Source organism: Candoia aspera, chromosome 3, assembly GCF_035149785.1.
Source record: "Candoia aspera isolate rCanAsp1 chromosome 3, rCanAsp1.hap2, whole genome shotgun sequence".
Classification (NCBI taxonomy): domain Eukaryota; kingdom Metazoa; phylum Chordata; class Lepidosauria; order Squamata; family Boidae; genus Candoia; species Candoia aspera.
In genome coordinates, this window is record NC_086155.1 from 208,608,449 (window position 1) to 208,627,834 (window position 19,386).

The 19,386-nt window shown below is 51.5% G+C and overlaps 2 protein-coding genes across 2 annotated transcripts in view; both read left to right on the forward strand.

Annotated features, from left to right (window-relative positions):
* EFR3A (EFR3 homolog A) overlaps nucleotides 1-11,124 on the forward strand; it is a 31,638-nt gene extending 20,514 nt beyond the window's left edge. The window contains exons 13-23 of the mRNA XM_063299767.1: nucleotides 458-630; nucleotides 2,430-2,505; nucleotides 3,047-3,208; nucleotides 3,833-3,964; nucleotides 4,499-4,566; nucleotides 5,829-5,956; nucleotides 7,212-7,300; nucleotides 7,918-7,966; nucleotides 8,839-8,942; nucleotides 9,687-9,736; nucleotides 10,794-11,124. Coding sequence (XP_063155837.1) covers nucleotides 458-630; nucleotides 2,430-2,505; nucleotides 3,047-3,208; nucleotides 3,833-3,964; nucleotides 4,499-4,566; nucleotides 5,829-5,956; nucleotides 7,212-7,300; nucleotides 7,918-7,966; nucleotides 8,839-8,942; nucleotides 9,687-9,736; nucleotides 10,794-10,899 — 1,137 coding nt within the window. The 3' untranslated portion in view covers nucleotides 10,900-11,124. The remainder of the gene's footprint in view (nucleotides 1-457; nucleotides 631-2,429; nucleotides 2,506-3,046; nucleotides 3,209-3,832; nucleotides 3,965-4,498; nucleotides 4,567-5,828; nucleotides 5,957-7,211; nucleotides 7,301-7,917; nucleotides 7,967-8,838; nucleotides 8,943-9,686; nucleotides 9,737-10,793) is intronic.
* Nucleotides 11,125-15,714: 4,590 nt separating this feature from the next.
* Nucleotides 15,715-19,373, forward strand: VPS28 (VPS28 subunit of ESCRT-I). The gene is made up of 10 exons (XM_063299768.1): nucleotides 15,715-15,815; nucleotides 16,409-16,478; nucleotides 16,582-16,614; nucleotides 16,869-16,902; nucleotides 17,204-17,293; nucleotides 17,692-17,797; nucleotides 17,924-18,025; nucleotides 18,129-18,182; nucleotides 18,535-18,626; nucleotides 18,843-19,373. Exons 2-10 carry the CDS (start codon nucleotides 16,442-16,444, stop codon nucleotides 18,958-18,960), a joined length of 666 nt encoding a protein of 221 aa, XP_063155838.1. The 5' UTR covers nucleotides 15,715-15,815; nucleotides 16,409-16,441; the 3' UTR covers nucleotides 18,961-19,373.
* Nucleotides 19,374-19,386: the final 13 nt, after the last annotated feature.

Genomic DNA, 19,386 nt, shown 5'->3' on the forward strand with positions numbered 1-19,386 from the left:
AGAACTATATCTAATACTAAGCTTCAGAAATCTTTTGGAACGGACCACTTTATCCTGTCTTCCTCTCCACCCCTTCTGCTGATAAGCACTGTTCGTCTCTGGAAAGCTTGCACAGCCCCTCCTAGCGTGAAAGAAGGATGGCAGCTCACAGTACTGTTGATTTCCTACAGCTCCCACCGTCAGTCTCTTGACATTGTGGGCTGGAGCTGATGATTTCAAGTGTGACGCTTGGAGGGCGTGGGGGTTGCGAAGTGGGGAGGAAAGACACAGAACTGTGAGCAGAAACCCCCCCCCCCAGTCAGGGTTCCCATTCTCGTATTTCTAAATCCTAGGATTCTCTGCCAACTCACTTCAGCGCAGTGTGTCTTGAGTAGCACATTTGCTTATTCAAGCAGCTGCCAGTCCTGAGTATGGTGGATGAATCGGGACTGCTTGCTTACGTAGATCTCCTTGGCAGGTGACCTCCGGGTACAACGCGAAAAGCATTGCCTCGGTCCTCTCAGCCCCGTTCCTGGATCCTCTGCTCTCCCCGTCCCTCATGGAAGACTGTGAGCTCCGGCAGCTGGTCCTGGAGATTCTCCACAACCTCATCGATCGGCATGACAACCGGGCAAAGCTTCGAGGGATAAGGTGGGGTAGTCCTGGGCCAGCAGGAGCCGCTGAGGACGGCCTTGGCCAGTGTTTAGCTGGAACAGGAAAACAAACAGCAAAGCCTCCTCGCTCCCCCACAGAGACTTCAGCCACCTGTTGAGCCTGTGAAGCGTTGTTAATTCATTGCAGATTGGTTTTGTCTTGATTGCCATTACATCACTGTGGCTGTTTTACTCTGTATTAGCCACCCAGAGCTGCTATTGCAAGATGGGCAGCCATCTCCATCCAATCAATCAATCAATCAATTACAAAGTAGGGCTACGAGTTTTAGAAAGCGCCACGAGCTTGCAGTATTCTTTGCCAGTCACCCTGGCATGGATCTGGGTGTGCACCGAGCCATGAGCAAGAGGCCAGTTAGGCCAAGCGCCCCCGAGCGACCGTACTTTGTCCTGGCTGGATGACTTTCCTGCAGGCAGTCCCAGCATCCCTTAGGCTGGATCCCTGGGCCTTCCCCCTGTTGTTCTCTTCTGGAGCATAACTAACACTTAAAAGAGATACTTTTTTAAAAAGAGAGGACAAAATGCAATCCCCAGGAGACTGGTTTTTACACAGAAAAGTGGAAAAACACCCAGGCAGGTTTGTAGTAAGAGAGGGGCGCCCTCTGAGAGTCAGCCCGTAAATTGTGGAGGCTTTTCAAAGTCAACCACACCACCATACAGAGTCCCTGGGAAGTCATCGGCCACCGATGGAAACAAATCTTTTCCTGACAAAAGGCACATGGGGCAAGTCCTCCCTCTCGCCTGCTGATCCACCAGGAGCCGGTTGCTGCTGACGGCAGCAGGAAGCAGCCCCTGAGGGCTTTCTGGGGTACGCTTAGCGTGGTGTTCTCTGGGGAGGGCTGACCTTGCCATGATGCTCGGGGATTGTGGCACCCAGGCTGGACTGCTGCCGGGTTCCAGTGACTGGTTTTGTTTTAAGGCAGCCTTAGTGCTTCACCTGGTGCAGGATGCACAGCTCCCAATGCTGCTTGTGCAGTTTCATGTTGTATTAGTTGTGCATGTTGCCAGCGTTTTTCAGGCTGAACCGAAACGACGGGCAGCGACGTTGAGTTCCCTAACTTGTTTGGGGTTGGTGACTAGAATGACCACTGGCCATGGGGGACAATTGACTTTTAAGGCCCAGCTTGAGACAGCAGTTTATTCCGCTGACCCAGGGGAGAATCCTGATTTGTGGAACTCTGGTCGATTTGGGATATTATTATTATATTATTATTATTATTATTATTATTATTATTATTATTATTATTTTACTTATTTTCTATCCCTTTATTATTTTCATAAATAACTCAAGGTGGCACACATACCTAATACTCTTTCCTCCTCCTGTTTTGCTACGCCATTGCCAATCCGTAAGCAGGCATGGACAGCCACTGTCTTTTCAACGTTGGATGGATTTTACCAGAGGCTGGTTGCTGTAATGCCAGATCCCTGGTTACTGAGATAGATGCAGCATCTGTATGTAAGCGCTATCTGCTCTGGGTGTGTTTCCAGATATTCAGATCTTGATTTAGTCAGGTTGTGACTGCCTTTTTCCTTCAAAGACACGTGTTATTCCATCAGAATTTTAGTTCTTTTCCATGCGGCCAATGAATGTGCAACAAGGGACAATTGCCTGCCTGGAGCAATGCCCTGAAGCAATGCTTTCATACAACTGCTGGCAATTAAGCAAGCTTTGGGGGAAGGTGCAAAACCAACATGGTTTAGAAGCAGCTTCCATTCTCCTCTGAGTGCTTCCTGAAGGTAAATTGTTACTTCAATGAGTATTTCTTCCATTTCTAGAATCATACCTGACGTGTCCGACCTGAAGATAAAGCGAGACAAAATTTCACGGCAAGATGTGAGCTTCATGAAGAAGGTAATTCCCAGAGGAGACTTACTTTCATCAAAGCACGCGAATGTTGGCCCCTTTTGTTGCTTTGGGTGGATTGCATAGCTTTTATGAAGAGATCCTGTGTTTTCCTTGGATTTGCAGGCAGCCATGCCAGACCTTCTGTGATCTCAGGGTCAATGGGCCACTTCTGCTTAGCAGTGACTTCACCAGATAGAGGGCAGACCAGAAGCCGGGGACTTCTTGCATAGAACAATTGTCCTTTTTCAAAAGGAGGAGGAGGAGGAGGGGTGGGCAGTGTGTGCAGAGAAGCAATATAGCTTTATGTTAGTAAAATGAATGAATAAAGGATGAAGGGGAGGCCCTGTGGGTGGTGATTGTCCCCATGCAGCAGGCAGAGGATGACAAAGATCCAGGATTGGGTGGGCTGCAGCCCAGTGGTAGGGAAGGCGTTGCAAAGCGTGGTTGGAGCATAATCGAGGGGAAGGCACCGTAAAGCACCTGCTCTTAGCATTAAGAAATGGTATCGCAGCACTGCACTGCCTGACTTTTTTCCTCTTCTGTGCAGCATGGCCAGCAGCTGTACAGGCACGTTTACCTGGGCTGCAAGGAAGACGACAATGTGCACAAGAACTTTGAGCTGCTCTATACGTCGCTCGCTCTGATCACCATTGAGCTGGCAAACGAAGAAGTGGTCACGGACCTCATTCGCTTGGCCATCGCTCTGCAGGTATTGAAGAGGTGGGGAGAAAGCAGGGGCAGAGGGAACTTACCTAGGGGAGATGAGGTACAGGTAGTCCTCGACTTACGATCACAACCGGGACCGGAATTCCCATCGTAAGTCATTGCGGTCGTAAGTTGACTCACCACATGACCGGACCCAATTTTACAACCATTTTTACAGCTGTCATTAAGCGAATCACTGCAGTTGTTAAGCAAATCCAGCTTAGCATCCACAGTTAAATGGAAACAGCAAAAAAGTCGCAAAACGTGATCATGTGACTGCAGGTTGCTGCAACCGGTTGTATGTGCGAGCCAGTTGCCAAGTACCTGAAATGCGATGTGACCGTGGGAGTGGGTGGGACGTTTTGTGATGCTTGGAAGTGCTTTACAGGCCATCAAGCACCCATTCTGAGGCTGTTGAACCTTCGGACCATCGTTAAATGAACAGTTGTAAGTTGAGGACTACCTGCACGTACGTGTGTGTGTGTGTGTGTGTACACAGATGAATATATGTAAAGGCAAAAATATATCCAATAATGCACACGACTGTCTGGAATACTTCTAAGGAAGTAACTTTGCACCTGGTATGTCCGATTTTGTTCCTTTCCTCCTCCTCCTCCTCCTCCGGAAGGACGTGGCCATTCTTAACGAGGACAACTTGCCGATGTTCAACCGCTGCAGCATCATGGGACTGGTTGCCGCGTACCTCAACTTCCTGAGCCAGATGATAGCAGTCCCTGCCTTCTGCCAGCACGTTAGCAAGGTCTGTGGCTTTGCCTGCTTCTCCTCCCCCTCGGCTGAAGTAGAAGTTGCAAGTTGCTCCCTTTCCCTTCTTGTTCCTTTGAGCCCTTTGAGCCTTTGCAAATGCGTCACACCTCCGGCGTGTCCTGCAGGCAGGAGCATTGACTTGGCTCCTGTTCCGGCTCCTCCGAACGCTCATCCAGGATGCATCTCTGGTCGTCACTCGTGTTTGGGTGTGAGAACTGGTGCTCCTTTTGACTTCTTATCAGGGAGTCAGAGGGCTGAAAGAGGCCAAAGAGCCCACGGGCCACCCAGTCTAGCCCTCTGCTCCAGGAGGAATACAGGGTCGTTGGGAATCAGGCAACCTATATGTTGTATGTATGTATGTATAAATAAATCACTAAAACAAAGAAATGGCCTTTAGTTACGTTCGAGTGGCAATGTTCAATTTGCACATTTTTCCCAATGGGGAATAAACCATACTCTTTAAGTCTGTATCTCAACTGTACATGCTCAGTTAACAAGTTTGAAGGGTTGTTTTTCCATTGCTTTTCAGGTAATTGAAACTAGAACGGTGGAAGCTCCATACTTTTTGCCGGAAACCATATTTCGAGATAAGTGCAGGTAAATGTTTCTGGTTTGGCTGATAAATGGAAATTAAACATTGAACCATTCACAGAGAGATGGGGGAAGACAACACCAAAAACCAGTACTTGGTCCCCATGTAGTTTTGGTGCTTCATATTCTACAAAGATACACTCCTTCTCTGAAAGTGCAGATCCTCACTTACAAAACTAAAGCTCCTCTTCCTCTCCCCATTTTGAATTATGAAAGATGTGTTGAAAAAAGAATTTGAAATGCAAACCGGGTAAGAGAAAACTGTATTGTTAATATACCTGCACTTTTTAATGGCTGGTGCATTTGCACAGGGCCACACATTCAACAGGGATGCCCTTGAGATACTGGAAAAAGATGGCAAAACCAAACCAAATCTTAAGTATTGCACAAGAACCATTTCAGCAGTGAAGCTTCTGAATTGCCATCCTTTTCCATATTCATTTCCTTTTATCTTGAGGAACATAATTTTCCATTGGGTGGATTTTTCAGAGCACACTGATGTAGCTTTTCATTTTTATTATGACATCCTAAAGATGAACCTGCAGCAGTTTACTAGAGCTGATGTTAGATTTGATTGGTGTGCTGGGATATTATCAATAAAGAAATTCAACCAAGATTTCAGTAGAACCATCCAACTAAGAGGAAGGAAGTTGAATGGACTGTAAGGAGAACCTAGAAAATTCAGGGGAAAGCTTGAAGCATATTGTTAAGGCAGTGGGATGCCACGGGCAAGCCGAAATAACCAAAGATGAGGAAGAAGCCGTATTCAGGAAGCCCATTATGTGAGGGACCCGGGTCTTCCCCAAGCATTGGGCTAGGAGCGGGGTTGATCTGCGAGGATGATTGGCCTGGCGCCTGGGGGGAAGGAGGGGACCTTCATTTCTAACTAGGCTTCTTATGGATTGTTGGGAGCCGCCTGGAATCACCATGTGACATAAGCGGCCGTATAAGTCCCGCAAATGAATGAATGAATGAATGCATGCATGCATGCTTTCTACCATCAAAAGAGTTCCATCCCTTGGAAGAGGTATCAGCAAAAGTTAGAGAAACCTTAGGGGACTGTTCCTGGTCATCTGAAGGGAGGGCAAACATATCCAGTAGCCAAAATTATTGTGGTGAAGTTTGGAAGGGAATGTCCAAGAAGAGGGATGTCTTCCTGGCTGGCACCCCAATCAGGAGCACTGACTTCCCTCTGCAAATTTTTGTTAGAGGTCCACTTGTGACCTCATGGATTCTCCCCTTCATTTCTACCAATGTGTTTTTTACAGTGTCCCCCAAACCTTTAATAAGGATGACAAGAGCTTGTTTTTCCTGACTCACAAGATTGTTGAATCCTTGGGAGGCAGCGGCTACAGTGTGGAAAGGCTGTCTGTGCCTTACGTGCCTCAGGTGACAGGTGAGACGCTCTGGGTGTGGATTTGCCAATGGATGCGTGGGTGACTCATGGCAATGACTGGGGACAACAGACTGGAGAAGAACGACCTTGATTGTGAATAAGTAGGGTGAAACCACCTCCGTTTCTGTCAGAGATTGGTAATTTATGGCTGAGCAATGATGTTGCTGAACTGCAGCTCACAGCACTGGCTATTCTGGGTCTGGAAGGCCACCTGTCGGCCATCCCTGATACCCTGCTGAAGATGCCTTGGGTGCTGCTCCAGAGGGCAGCCAGGGACTCCTTTTTTGCACATCTTGTCCGTTCAGATTTTGCTTCCCCAGGCAGCCATCTTGTCATTTTGCTGGCCCACTTGACAGTAAGCAAGGTGCCCTACTTTCCCACTAGACAACGTAAGTGGCAGAAGCCATCTTTGGGGGCAGCAATGGGGAAAAGTCTGTATGAGCAGAAGCAGGGTTCTTTGGATCACATTTCTTATACCTCTGCCTCAGTTTGACTAGCCCCACTTAGTAGACCAGTTGTATCATGGTTGTATCAGCCCCACTTAGTAGACCAGACCAGGAAATCAACTCCACAGGAAGTGTAAAACTACTTTTATTGAGATTGGCTATGTGCAGGCCTACCTCAGAGATACTGCGGGTTTGGATCCAGACCATCGCAATAAAGCGAGTCACATGAACATTTTGGTTTCCCAGTGCATATAAAAGATGTTTAACTATACTGTAGTCTATTAAGTGTGCAATAGCATTATGTCAAAAAAACAAACAAACCCCAATGTACATACCTTACTTTATTGCTAAAAAATGCTAATCATCATCTGAGCCTGATGGAGGGTCTTGTAAAAAAAAGTGGTATCTGCGAAGCGCAATGAAGCAAAGTGCAATAAAATGACGTCTGCCTGTAACAGAATCTTGTAAGACTGATTGTGCTGCACCTCCTCCTCCTCCTCCTCCTCCTCATACTCCAGTGAATTAGGGAGGTGTCTGTCTGAGCTGCTTCTGAATGCTTAAAAAATGCTTCAGCCCCTCTTGCCTCAGTAGCAGTTCCTGCATATTTCTGCCAAGGTCATCTTCCTTACTCTGTACAGGTTTTCACTCATACTCCTAATTCCTGAAACCCATTGGTAGCCAATCTAGCCATCCATCCATCCATCCATCCATCCATCCATTCCTGACTTATCAGAATGTGGAACATTGTACACCGTGATTTATGTCACCCAAAATGAGAAATATGATCTTTCCTGATATTATGCATGTAGATGAGGACAGGCTGTCCCGAAGGAAGAGTATTGTGGATACTGTGTCTATTCAGGTGGACATTCTCCCTGGCAGTGGTGCAGAAGATAAGGTAGGTCCACTTGATCATGGAACATCTTGCAGCTTAAGAAACGCTTTTGCTTCTCTTGCTCATTTAGGAAAACTCCCATCCGAATTTTTTGTCTGCCCCGGAGTTAATGGCGATGGGTTACGCCTACAGTTGCATGCAAAGCTCTAGGCTGGTCTGTTTGTTTCAGTAAGTGAAGATGATGTAGCTTCTACACGGTAGAGGGTTAAACAAGGCATCTTTCAGTGAACCTGAACGCAGAGTTCTCATGTACCAAGTTTACTAAGTCAAAATGAGGAAGAGGGAATTCGGCAGGTGCAGAAGCATGGATATCCTTTTATACTTTATACTATATCCTCTGGTAGAAGGAACTGCTTCCAAACATTTCCAAAACCAGCTACGAGTCTTTCCAATCTTGCTTTTGGGATGTTTTCCCACATTTCCTGGCCGAACCCTTCTGGCTCAAAAGTATTCCTGAGTCCCCTTGCAGGCACATCCTCTCAAGCATATACTGGCTTTTATACAGCTAATTCATTGTTTCCTCCTTGCAGCCCCCTCTTGCTAAATCACAGTAAATGATTTCTTTTCCTTATTGTTCAGCTGTTAGCGTGATTTAAGCAAAGTATCTTTTTTCCCCCCAGGTCAACAGCACGGAGGAAATTACCTTTGAAGCACTGAAGAAGGCTATAGGTAAAATGTATCACAATGTATAGTAAAATCAATCCTCCTTCCTACCCCCATCCTCCTCATATTGCACTCTAACAAGCAGTAGTTGTTTCCCAAGAGTCTAATCATAGCCCCTGGTACTATGGCTTGGATCTCTTCAGTTAAACCCATCGGGTGAGAAAATAGGATCGCGTGTTTAATGTCTCATTTAATATTAATGATGTAATGAATTAGACCCCACGTTGGATCACGTTCATCCACTAGAGAGTCTGAACTAATAATTCTCAAACCAAAACAAGGTTTTCTTTTTAAGTATTATTTGCTTACTAAATGAGTAACTCGAGAGCCATTTTGGGGTCGTGGTTAAGGCACCGGGCTAGAAACCGGGAGGCCGTGAGTTCTAGTCCTGCCTTGGGCACGAAGCCAGCTGGGGGACCCTGGGCCAGTCCCTCTCTCTCAGCCCTGGGAAGGAGGCAATGGCCAACCACTTCTGAAAAACCTGCCAAGAAAGCTGCAGGGACTTGCCCAGACAGTCTCTGGGAATTGGACATGACTGAATGGATTTTTTAAAAAAGAGTAACTCAGAAGCGTGTTACTTATTCAGATACAGTAGAACGCTCAGTGTCCCTGAACCTCGCAGAACAGCCAGGGAGTGACCCTGTCCTCCTGCAGGCTGCAGATACGCTTCCTCCCCAGGAGACCTGCCCGGTCTGTGGCCCAGCAAGCCGGCTGCCGCAGTCGGGCCAAGGCTTATGTCCCAGGCAGACTGCTCCAACCAGGATGTTTGGGGAACTGCCTCATCACCCCGCAATTTGTGGGCAAGGGCTTTATTTTTCTCTCTTTCCTTCTTCATCCCATTCTGCATCTTTTTTAAAAAAAATCACCAACTTCCAAAGATAATACCGGCCTTGAAGAGCAGGAGAAGGAGAAGAGGCGCCTTGTAATTGAGAAGTTTCAGAAAGCTCCCTTTGAAGAGATTGCAGCCCAGTGTGAAACCAAGGTAAGAAAAGCAAGCTCCGTCTTCTTCAGCAGCCCCCAGATAGCCTGTGCAAGTTAGCCAAAGGGCCCACCTAGCCCAGCGTTTCTTAACCTCGGCAACTTTAAGATGTGTGGACTTCAACTCCCAGAATTCCCCAGCCAGTCGAGGTTGAGAAACGCTGACCTAGAGAGTGAGGGGTTGGCAGGCCAGGCCAGGTCTCCACAGCTTGAGCTGCTGGGAGAACTGAGGGCCTCTTTCTCCCCTTGCCATGCTCATGGTACCACCTTCTCCTACAAGGGTGGAAGGAGCCTGGTCCAGAGTTGGCTTTGCCTCGTCATGTTTGATTCCTCATAACGAAGCCTGTGGTCAGGGCAGATGAGTGTGCATGGTGTGCAAAGGATGAGAGGGCGGCAGGATCTTTCGCTGTCCCTTTTGTGGCTGGTGGATGGGAACTAGCATCCAAAGTAGGGTTGTCAGATTGAAACTCCTGGCTGAATAAGAAACTCTCCGTTAAAGACTCCGGCTGAATAGAGCAGGAAAGGCACTGTGGTTGGCGGCAGAAGCACTGCCTTCTATCCTTGGGAGACGGAGGAAGATAAAAGTGAAGCCATGAGTATCGTGTTGCAGATTTTTTCTCCCCGGGAGGATCTTTCCAGCTTTATCAGCAGTGTGGGATAATCTGGGATACGTGGTGTCTCAGGAAAAGGAAGGAAGGAGTCATGCCCGGACTGTTACCCGATCTCACTCCGCCCGTTTTCCCTCCAGACAAACCTCCTCCATGACCGGCTGGCTCAGATCCTGGAGCTGACCATCCGGTAAGGGGAAATGGTGAATGCGCTCCCAGCTGGGAAACTAGGCTGTGCTGTAACCCTCATTGGCGGCCTTGCTGACTAGAGTCCCCCTTTTTGGGGGGAGATGGACGGTAATAGAAATTTGAATAATGAACAAACAAACCAAATCCCTGGGCAAGAGAAGCTGGTGGACAAGATTGGAACTTGGAGTCACGATCAAAGGGTGGGAAATTCAGGGAAGACAAAAGGACTGTCTTACATAAGCCTTTTCCAGCGTTTCAAAGAAAAAGAATTGCAGAAATCCACTTGGGCTCGGTGTTGCCCCCCGAAAGTGCAGGTAGTTCTCACTTATCCACTGCTCCTTCAGCGACTGTTCAAAGTTACGACGGTGCTGAAAAAGGAGATTTGCAACCTGTCCTTGAACTTGCAGCCATTGTAGCGTCCCACAGTCATGTGATTGTGATCTGGGCGCTTGGCAGCCAGCATGCATTTACAACGGTCGCGGTGTCGCGTGATCACCCTTTGCCACCTTCGTAGCCAGCTCCCAACAGGCAAAGCCAAAAGGGAAGCTGGCAGGAAGTCACGGGCACGGGATGTCGCACTTAACAACCGCAGTGATTAGCTTAATGACTGCAGCTGGAACTGACAGAAGTTGGATGCGGTCACATGATGTTTTACTCTACGACTGTGTTGTTTAGTGATGGAGTTGTCGGTCCCAATTGCAACTGGTAAGTGGGGACTACCTGTAATCCTTTTGTCCCAATAATTTGGTTCTCGGCAACAGTTGATGGATTAACTAGAGTCTGTGTTAGTCTCTATTGGCTTTGATTACTTTTCTACCATACCATGTACTTCTGTTGTTCAAGTATTAGATAGATTGCTAACTGTATCCAGTAGCAGTCAGAAAACAACAAAAATGACAGCTTAGGAATAAATACATTCCAAGACCTCAGAGAAGCCGATCTGACTTTGTTAAAGAGCTGGGTCCAAAGCTTACTGGGATGTTGCAGAAAGGCAATGTTCACTTCAGAGTGACTAGGTCAAAGTATGTATTGTGACCCCTCTTGTGTTTCTCTTACAGCCCCCCTCCCAGTCCTTCTGGAACACTGACCATCACTGCGGGATACCCCCATTACCAATCTGTTCCCGTCTATGAGATGAAGTTTCCGGATCTTTGTGTGTATTGAGAGTCTTCAGGCCTCTGCTGGGAATTGTTTAGTCTTAGAGCACACACTGTGTAAAGCCCAGAACGAGTTTGTAGCTCTCTTCACTCTTTCCCTGCCACATTTTAATAGAGCTTTCAGAAATAGCCCTGAACATTAAGTGCAGTTAGGCTGGGATTGTGCCTGAAATATCTTATTTTGTACACTCTATTCCTGCAGTTGTGAAGAAAAATGAAAAGCAGAAGATGATTTATTTTTGGCAGCTTGTTTTATGGTGTAGAATTAGAGAGTGCTTAGGCTAGAAGCCACAGGCTCACAATTCCACTTTGTCTAGAAATTACAAGGCTAACTATCAGACTCTGGGCTGGCTTGTTTACTATCAGCCTTTTTTGCAACACAAAACTTGAGCACCTTAAGCAATGCTAGGCAGGCACTTTGCTATCAGTAACTAAATGGTGATGCTAAATACTAGGCCACATTGAAGAACTGGCATGTGTCCCCATAACAGTAGTTAATCTGAACCATAATTTGCTTTCTCAAAATTCCATACTCCTGCAGATTGTTGTCACACACACTGTTGTGGTAAAGAAAAGCCTCCTTTTAAAGCCTGCAATATTTTTCATGTCTTAAAAATGTCTAGTCTACCCCCCACACTTTGGGGGAAAAATGTATTTTTGCTGTGCAGCGATATATAAATTATATAAATATATGTATTTAGTATAGCACAAAATATTAAGGGCATTTTGAAATGATAGTTTTTAAAAAAGGAATTTCTGAAATTGTAATACAAGAGCTGGTTATTCTATGAATTATTTCTCTCTGTAGTATAGTGGTTAAAAAAAAATAGTGATATTTTATTAACTGAAAACAGAAAACCTGAATGGAGCCCCTAAGGAACTTAGAATTGTTATTCTAACGCACACGTTCCCCTTCTTTTCAACCTGCCAACGGCCCCTTTCCCCGAGGCTATAATGTGTCTGCCTCCTGGTCAAAATACCAAAGCTTTCTGATGACTTTCCACTTAACACCCCTTGCACAAAAGTTTGTTTTTTTTTAATCAGTCCATCCTGCAAACACCTTCAAAAGCCCAGGAACAGCTGGCAAGCTTTGGTAACTTAAGGCCAGCACTGTCTTTACCAGGTAGCTGCCTGGGTCAGTTTGCTGATAGAAGTGGGGCAGGGTGGGGGAAACAGATCTTTTTGGCCTAGTACAATTCTTTACGTAAGAGAAATGCACTGAGGAGAAGTCGGGTCTTAGGAATTTTTTTTGGCCAGCCTATTTAAAAGAGCCAAACTCAGGACGTGCTCACTGTAACCAAGCCCTTTTTTTCAGTTTGACAGCGCAATCACAGCCCTTAGTGGAGGACGAAACCGCCTCTTTCGCACAGCATTCCCCTGTGATTGCAGCTGCTCCGCCCTGCTCAGACGAGAGGCGGCGCCCCTCACAGGACGCAGGTCCCGTTTTCTTGGCACCCTTAGCTCCCCCCTTTTGGTTTTGGAAGGTAAGCTGTGTGGGTGTCTGATGTCATCCAAGTGGTGTCTTACTGAGTAGCAAAAGCCAAGGCGGCCCTACGCACAACTGCCTTTTTCCGACGTGTGGCTGCTTTTGCACAAAATCAAAAGGACAGGCCGAACGCGCGCTCGCATTCACCCACGCAGTCTGTGAACGGTCCTGCTGTCGGTCCAGCCGCTTCCCACTCAGCTCTGCATGCAACAGGCGCCTTGCCTCTCATGCCCCGTCTGCTGAACCGCATCCGTGCTTTGTTGTTGTACTCCACAGTGGAACTTCTGCATTTCCCACACTCCTGTTGCTCCCGTGTAGCATTTAACGGGGTGGGGAAACGCGCAAGCAGAAGCGGTTGTCTTCTGAGGACGGGCCGCCTCCCTGGGCCTGAAAGCACTCATTCCATTGTGCATCGCACTGGCATGGAAAAGCACGGCCTCCCGCGCAGACAGTGTCCTGGCGCTGGCCAAGGAAACTAACACAGCCACGTGGCTGATTGTGTGACAATTCGTTGGACTCAAAAACTCTGGAGAGCACCCGATGCGAAGGCCTGTGTACTTGGTCAGCTGTGCTCGTGGCCGTGTTGGTGGTGTTTGAATGTATGTCCTGCTGGTAGTTTGATATATTCCAGCCCGTTCCTCACCATTTCAGCTATTATATTTTAAAGAATTTATAGCTTTTCATAGGCATTTTGTTTTAATGTAAAAATGAAAACTGTTCTGCAGAGGACAGTCATAACAACTGAATTGTCCCTTTCGCCAGTGCTTCAGTAGACACATCCTGCACCCTCTGTAATTTGCTGTTCGATTAAATGTAAGAACACTGTGCAAATCCACTTGTAAGCAATAAAATAAATTTACATAAAGAATCGCGCAATATGAATAGTTTTCTTTTCTCCTATTTTAAGGCTTTTATTGACATTTGGGTAACAGAAACCATTCTGGGCTGTAAAGCAAGTTGGAGTAGGGTGATCGTGAAGCACCTGCCTTTTGGCCTAGGAGGGGAAGCGTGGCAGGGCTGGGCAATCTGCAGGCCACCTGACCAACCCCCGTACTGGCAGCCTGCAAAGCTGTCCAAGGTTGCTTAACATTCCTCTTTCAGGAAGAATCCCCAGCCTGGGGAAAAGGAGGCATCCGTTCTGTCCTCTCCCTTTCCAGTCGCATTCACTGCTTCCCATTCTGTTCCACGTGGCCTTGGGCTACTATAAAAACAGGAATTAATAATACCATTTCCAGCCATAAGAAGAGTGTCCACCCCTTGGGCATAATACTGGTTTTACATGAAGACTTGATCCTCACCTTCCTTTCAGCCTGCTGGAGAGCCTTTGCTGGCAGCCTGAATGAACTCAGTGGACCCCAAAGACCCCACTTGGTAGGAGGTGGCATCATCTTTCATCCCCCTCCCCTCCCCCCAGCGCAGCTTTTCCCAACCAAGCCCACCAGATGCCTTGGACTACAACTGCAATCATTCCTGATCTGGAAATCCTGTGAACGGACAGCTGCCAAGAAGAATCCTTGGGCCAGACCAGGAAGAGAAGGGGGGAGCAGCATTTGCTGTCACCCATAGCTTTCAACTAAAGCCACAGCTTTCAGACAACCCCATTCTTCCTTACTGGCAGCTACAACTGAAAGCAGCTATTCTACACAATGCCAGCTCAGTCCCCACCTCAAGGGCACAGCTAGGGTGGAATGGTCTCCTGACAGGCAAGCAAGCAAGCAAGACGGGTCCCTCAAACCATGCAAACTAAGACCAAGCACAGAGTGCAGCTAAAACAAACGCCAAGCTCTGCAGCCAACCAAAGCAAAGGAGCTTATTGAGATCTAGAACGTAGAGTATAAAGTATAATAAATATATTTTATTACCAAATTTATACACCACCCAGAGTCACTTTTACGGTGAGATGGGTGGTGTATAAATTTGATAATAAATATAATAATAAAGTGAGCAAGCCAAGCCAAATCTATATTAAGAGAGCAATAGCATTAGCTTACTTTGCAAGCAGGCAGGCAGGCAGGGACACAAAATTGGTTGGTCCTCCTCTCTCCTTACTCTCGCCTGGGTTGTGTGGGCTCAAGGCACAACATCCATGCTGCATACGTGCGTTGGGGGGAGGGTGCGGTCAGAGTCGTCATACCCCGTTGGATCTACCCAGACAAATGACTGGGCCCAGCAACAGGAGCAGGTGTGGGCCACGGGGCGGGGTTGAGAAGGCTAGAAACTGCGTGCTCTGAAGCCCTTGGTGATCTCAGCCTTGTTTTCCCGCAGACGTTTCCTTGCTGGACTAGGCGACATCTTCAGTACGAGAAGGGAGTGGGCCTCGCTCTCTGTTGATATACCGTGGCTTGCCCTGCCAGCGTGGGGGGCTGTGGTTCTCTCCTTGGGAGTTTGCTATTTCCCACCCAGCGGTGCAGTTTATTGGAGGCTTGTATCGGGCACTGGCGAGCAGGGCATGCTGTCGTAGGCATTCGTGCAGAAAGAAGACCCGCGGGACTCGCCACCCCGCCAGCACCGGCAGGGCAAGCCACGGCGCATCAACGGGGAGCAGGGCCCCCCTCCTCCCGCCGAAGACGCTGCCTCCTCCGCAAGCCCGCCGCCCGCCCAGAGAGCAGCAAGGGCTCCGCGCTCTCTTCGGTGGCACTTCGTGCTTCTGCCATCAGGAGTCACTGGGCAACCCCTGGCCACGCGGACCTTCCTTGCCGGCACGCTGCACTCTGTTCCTGGCCAGAGAAGCGGCCGATTCTTTATGGCTGCTGCGAGCCCCTCCAAGGAACGCGCAGGCTTCCGCTCGTTCTGCCCGCGGCGGACGAAGCACGTCGCCGTCCGTCCCTCACCCCGAAACGCCCGTCCCTCGCAGGCGCCAGGAAGACCAGCTTGCTCGCTCGCTCGCTCGCTCCGGGCCGGGGGGAGCCGGGGCGGCCAGAGGGGGCGGATGCGGCTGGGCTGGGCTGGGCTGGAGCCCCCCCGCCGTCCTCCCGGGCGGGAGAGGGCGCGCGAGCCCGCAGCGGGGCCGGCCGCGGGCGGGGAAGGGCGGAAGGCTCCCGTCGGGCTTCCCGGGACAGCTTTGAGCGCTCCTCGCCTGGGCCCGGGAGCGCCCCCTTGGAGGCGCCCCGGGAAGCCCCGTCGAAACGGGCCGTGAGGGACGACGGCCCCGCGCGTAAGAGGGGCTTATGCGTTTCCATGGGAACGAGTCGACGCGCCGGCCCTGCCACTCCTCCTCCTCACGGCTCTCCCGCGCAGTCCCGGTGTGCACCGCGCCAAGCACCCGGAAGCTGCCCGCTCTGCCCCCCGCGTCTATGGTCGGGGGACCGGAAGCGGGCGCCTCCAGCCACGGAGATCCACGGACGGACGGGCGGGCGGGAGACCCGCGACTCCGGCAGAGACGCGCCGCTTCCACCCCGGCGGCGAGGGCGGGCCGCCCCGCTTTCCTCCCCCTGAAGGTGGGAACGCCGCTCCCCGTTTCTCGGTCCCCGGTCGCGCCGGACGGCCTCTGCGCCTCCTCCCTCCCCCCGCGGTTTCCGGGCGGCCGCGGCGGGTCTCGGGCTCCCTCGGCGCAGCGAGCAGCGGGGCCGAAGAGAGCCAGGGGCCGCGGCGGGGGCGACAAGGGCGGCGGGAGGCGCGCCCCCCGCGCCGGCCCCTCCGGGGTCCCGCGCGCGGCTGCTGCTGGGGAGCTCTCCGGTCCCCGCAAGGTCAGCCGGGCCCGCCCTGGAAGGGACGCGGGGCGGCGGCGGAGCAGAACGCAAGCGAAAAGCCTGCCGCCGGGAGCCCGGGGCGTCTAACGCGGCGCCGCTCTCCCGCCTCCCAGGTCTCGGGGCCGGAGCGCGCGGGCGGGCTCCGCCTAACCGAGTGCCCAGCGCAGGAGGCCCCGCGGGCCGATCGGCCGCCCGCCGTTTCCTCGGAAGTAGGCCGGCGCGAGGCGGAGGGTGAGGCCGGGCCCGGCGGGGCGGGGCGGGGGGTCTCGCGGCCGACCGGCGGGGGGGCGGGCGAGGCGGCCCTCGGCCGGGTCCGTGCTAGCCCCGCTGTCCCTCCGCAGCTGCCGGCGCGACTGCCCCGCCGCGACGGAAGGATGTTCCATGGGATCCCCGCCAACGCCGGCATGGGAGGTGAGGCCTGGGGGCTCGCGGGCCGCAGCAGTGGCCCGGGCGGGGGAGGCGGGGCCCCGTCGCTGGGGCGGCGCTCATCGCCTCCTCTCCGCTTTGCTTTCAGCCCCGGGGAACAAGCCGGAACTCTACGAGGCAAGTCGCTCTGTGCTCGTCGCCCCGAAAGCGCCGCTTCCCCCGGCTCGGGACACGGGCGGGGGTGGGGGGATGTGCGTCCCCCCGGCGCCCCCACTGCCGCCGTTCCAGGCACGGCCAGGCTGCAGCGCCCCATCCCCGAAGCCGCTTTCCCTCGGGCGCGGAGAGGCGGGGAGGGCCCGCTCCCCCCGCCGCCGCCGCCGCCGCCGAGCCCGGGCAGGAGGTGGATGCAACTTTGCGCTCTTTCCTTGCAGGAAGTGAAGCTGTACAAGAATGCCCGGGAGCGGGAAAAGTGAGTATTTCCCCCAGAAAGCATCTCCGGGTCTTTCTCCATTGAGCCTTCTGTCCCAGAAGCCGGGGCAGACAAAACAGCTCCCTGAAATAAATCTGGCCCCTTGAACTGCCAGGGTGCATATGGAGTGGGAAGGGGCAGGGGGCAAGGGCCAGTAGCGCTGCGCTGAGTAAGAATGGGCAGAGCACTGACGAACAGGCGTCTGTGCCCGAGGGCCCGGTTCCTTGCAGCGTCTCGCTTTTGAAGGGTAACCTTGTCCAGTTAACAGTGATTCTTCCTACTTCGTTCAACTTGGTTTCAGGTATGACAACATGGCTGAGCTGTTCGCTGTGGTGAAGACCATGCAAGCCCTGGAGAAGGCCTATATCAAGGATTGTGTCAATCCCAATGAGTAAGTAAGAGTAAGCACTTGGGACGAGTGTTCCTCCCACCAGAGGGTGAGGGAAAGGAAAGAACGAACAGGACAGATCTGTTTCCACGGGAAAACCTTCTGAAATGGCCAGGGGTGGGGGGTTCTGCTCTTTAATGGCAACACACAGCCTGGCTTCCTTGTATGCTTCTAGAGGCCTGGTCTCTTCCACATGATGTTTATCAAATGGCTCAGGGCAGAATTCCTGATGTCGTTAGAAGCGGCACGGGTTAACCGCCTCTCCTCTTTTGAGGGAGGATCAGCTACTTCCAGCAGCCCCTATAGTATACTCTTGCTGGCCTGCTGGGCCTGCAGCGCCACCAGCTTAGTGATCCCTTCTCTCTGCCACTCCCTTGGACCATCCTTCCTGGCCCTTCCAGGTACACCGCCGCCTGCTCTCGCCTCCTGGTCCAGTACAAGGCCGCATTCAAGCAGGTACAAGGCCTGGAGATCAACTCGATCGATGACTTCTGCCGCAGGTTTCGGGTAAGCGGTCAAGTGGGGGGTGGGGAGGGGAGTTTGCGTAGACTGCGCTGGGAGGCCGAGAGGACCGGAGGAGGGCCGGTCACGGGATCCCGGCGAGGAGTGGCCCGTCACTTCCCTTCTCCACAGCTCGATTGCCCACTGGCCATGGAGAGGATCAAGGAGGATCGGCCCATCACCATCAAGGACGACAAGGGCAACCTCAACCGCTGCATTGCAGACATCGTGTCGGTAGGTTTGGGGCCTGGTGGGAGACTGAGGGACCCTTCACAGGATGCATCTGACCTACGCCCTGCCCTGCCTGCCTGGGGCGGAGGGCTGTTTTCTCTTCCAGCTCTTTATCACGGTGATGGACAAGCTACGCTTGGAAATCCGGGCCATGGATGAGGTGAGCAAACCTAGAGGGGTCTTGGTCACAGGTTGTCTCTGGGGAAGAGTTCGGGTCAGCTGCTGCTGCGGGCTCACTCGTGTCAAAGCCCACGTTTGTGCATAGGCTTGGTTGCCAAAAGGGGGTGGTTGGCAAAGTGTCACCCCTGCACATGTTCAAGTAAGCAGCTCTGGGCCCTGTTCTCCCAAATCTTGTTTGGCTCGCAGAGAATCAGCTCCTGCGCCGCCTCCCTTAAATTATTCATTCATTCAGTTTATATAGCCACTCATCTCAGACCAGTGACTCTGGGTGGCTAATATGCTAACATGGGAACTGAGCAAGGAAGACGAGCATCCTCTCTCCTCCTCTGCAGATCCAGCCAGACCTGCGGGAATTGATGGAAACCATGAACCGCATGAGCCATTTACCGCCAGACTTTGAGGGGCGGCAGAAAGTGAATCAGTGGTGAGCCCTTCCCGGGGGAATGGAAAGACTTGTGCTGGTGGTGCGCTTGCTGTGCACACTTCTGCCGCAGCGCCCCGCTCCAAGGCGGGAAGGGGGCCAGCGAGGCAGGATGGGCAGGCACAGAGCTACAGAAGCCAAAGCCGATTCTTTTCTCCTCCTGGGAGAGGGGGAAGACGAGGGGGTCACTGCCTCTGACCGGGATCTCTCCCCCTCTAGGCTCCAGACTCTGAGCGGGATGTCAGCTTCTGACGAACTGGACGACTCTCAGGTCCGCCAGATGCTTTTTGATCTGGAGTCGGCCTACAACGCTTTCAACCGCTTCCTGCACTCGTGAGGCCAGGGGTGGCCAGGACCCCTGCCGGGGCCAAGATGTCCATTCCGCAAAGGGAAAACGCTGCAGGTGCCCTTGGGCTCCACTCTGTGTCCACGTGGTTTTGAAGGCTGTTGAGTGTCCGTATGCCCCGTTCCTCCTCTGAGTGCCAGAACTCGAGTTTCCCTTCTTTTTGGAAAAGAGGAAGCCCCTTGTCAGTACCTACATTTTATGACTCTACTTTCATTGCCTAGGTTGTTTCGCAGCGCTAGCTACACTGTGGGGGTGGGGCGGTGGACTGAGCCCCTCCTTTTGCAGCCTTGAATTGGGGAGCAGCAGCTTATTGGGGGATGCGTGTATTTATTTGGGTTTTGCTTTCGCCTCAGAGAGGCAGATTTCATGGGTCTAAAGCAAATAAAATCTTTCTACAATTGAAACCGGTGTATCAGA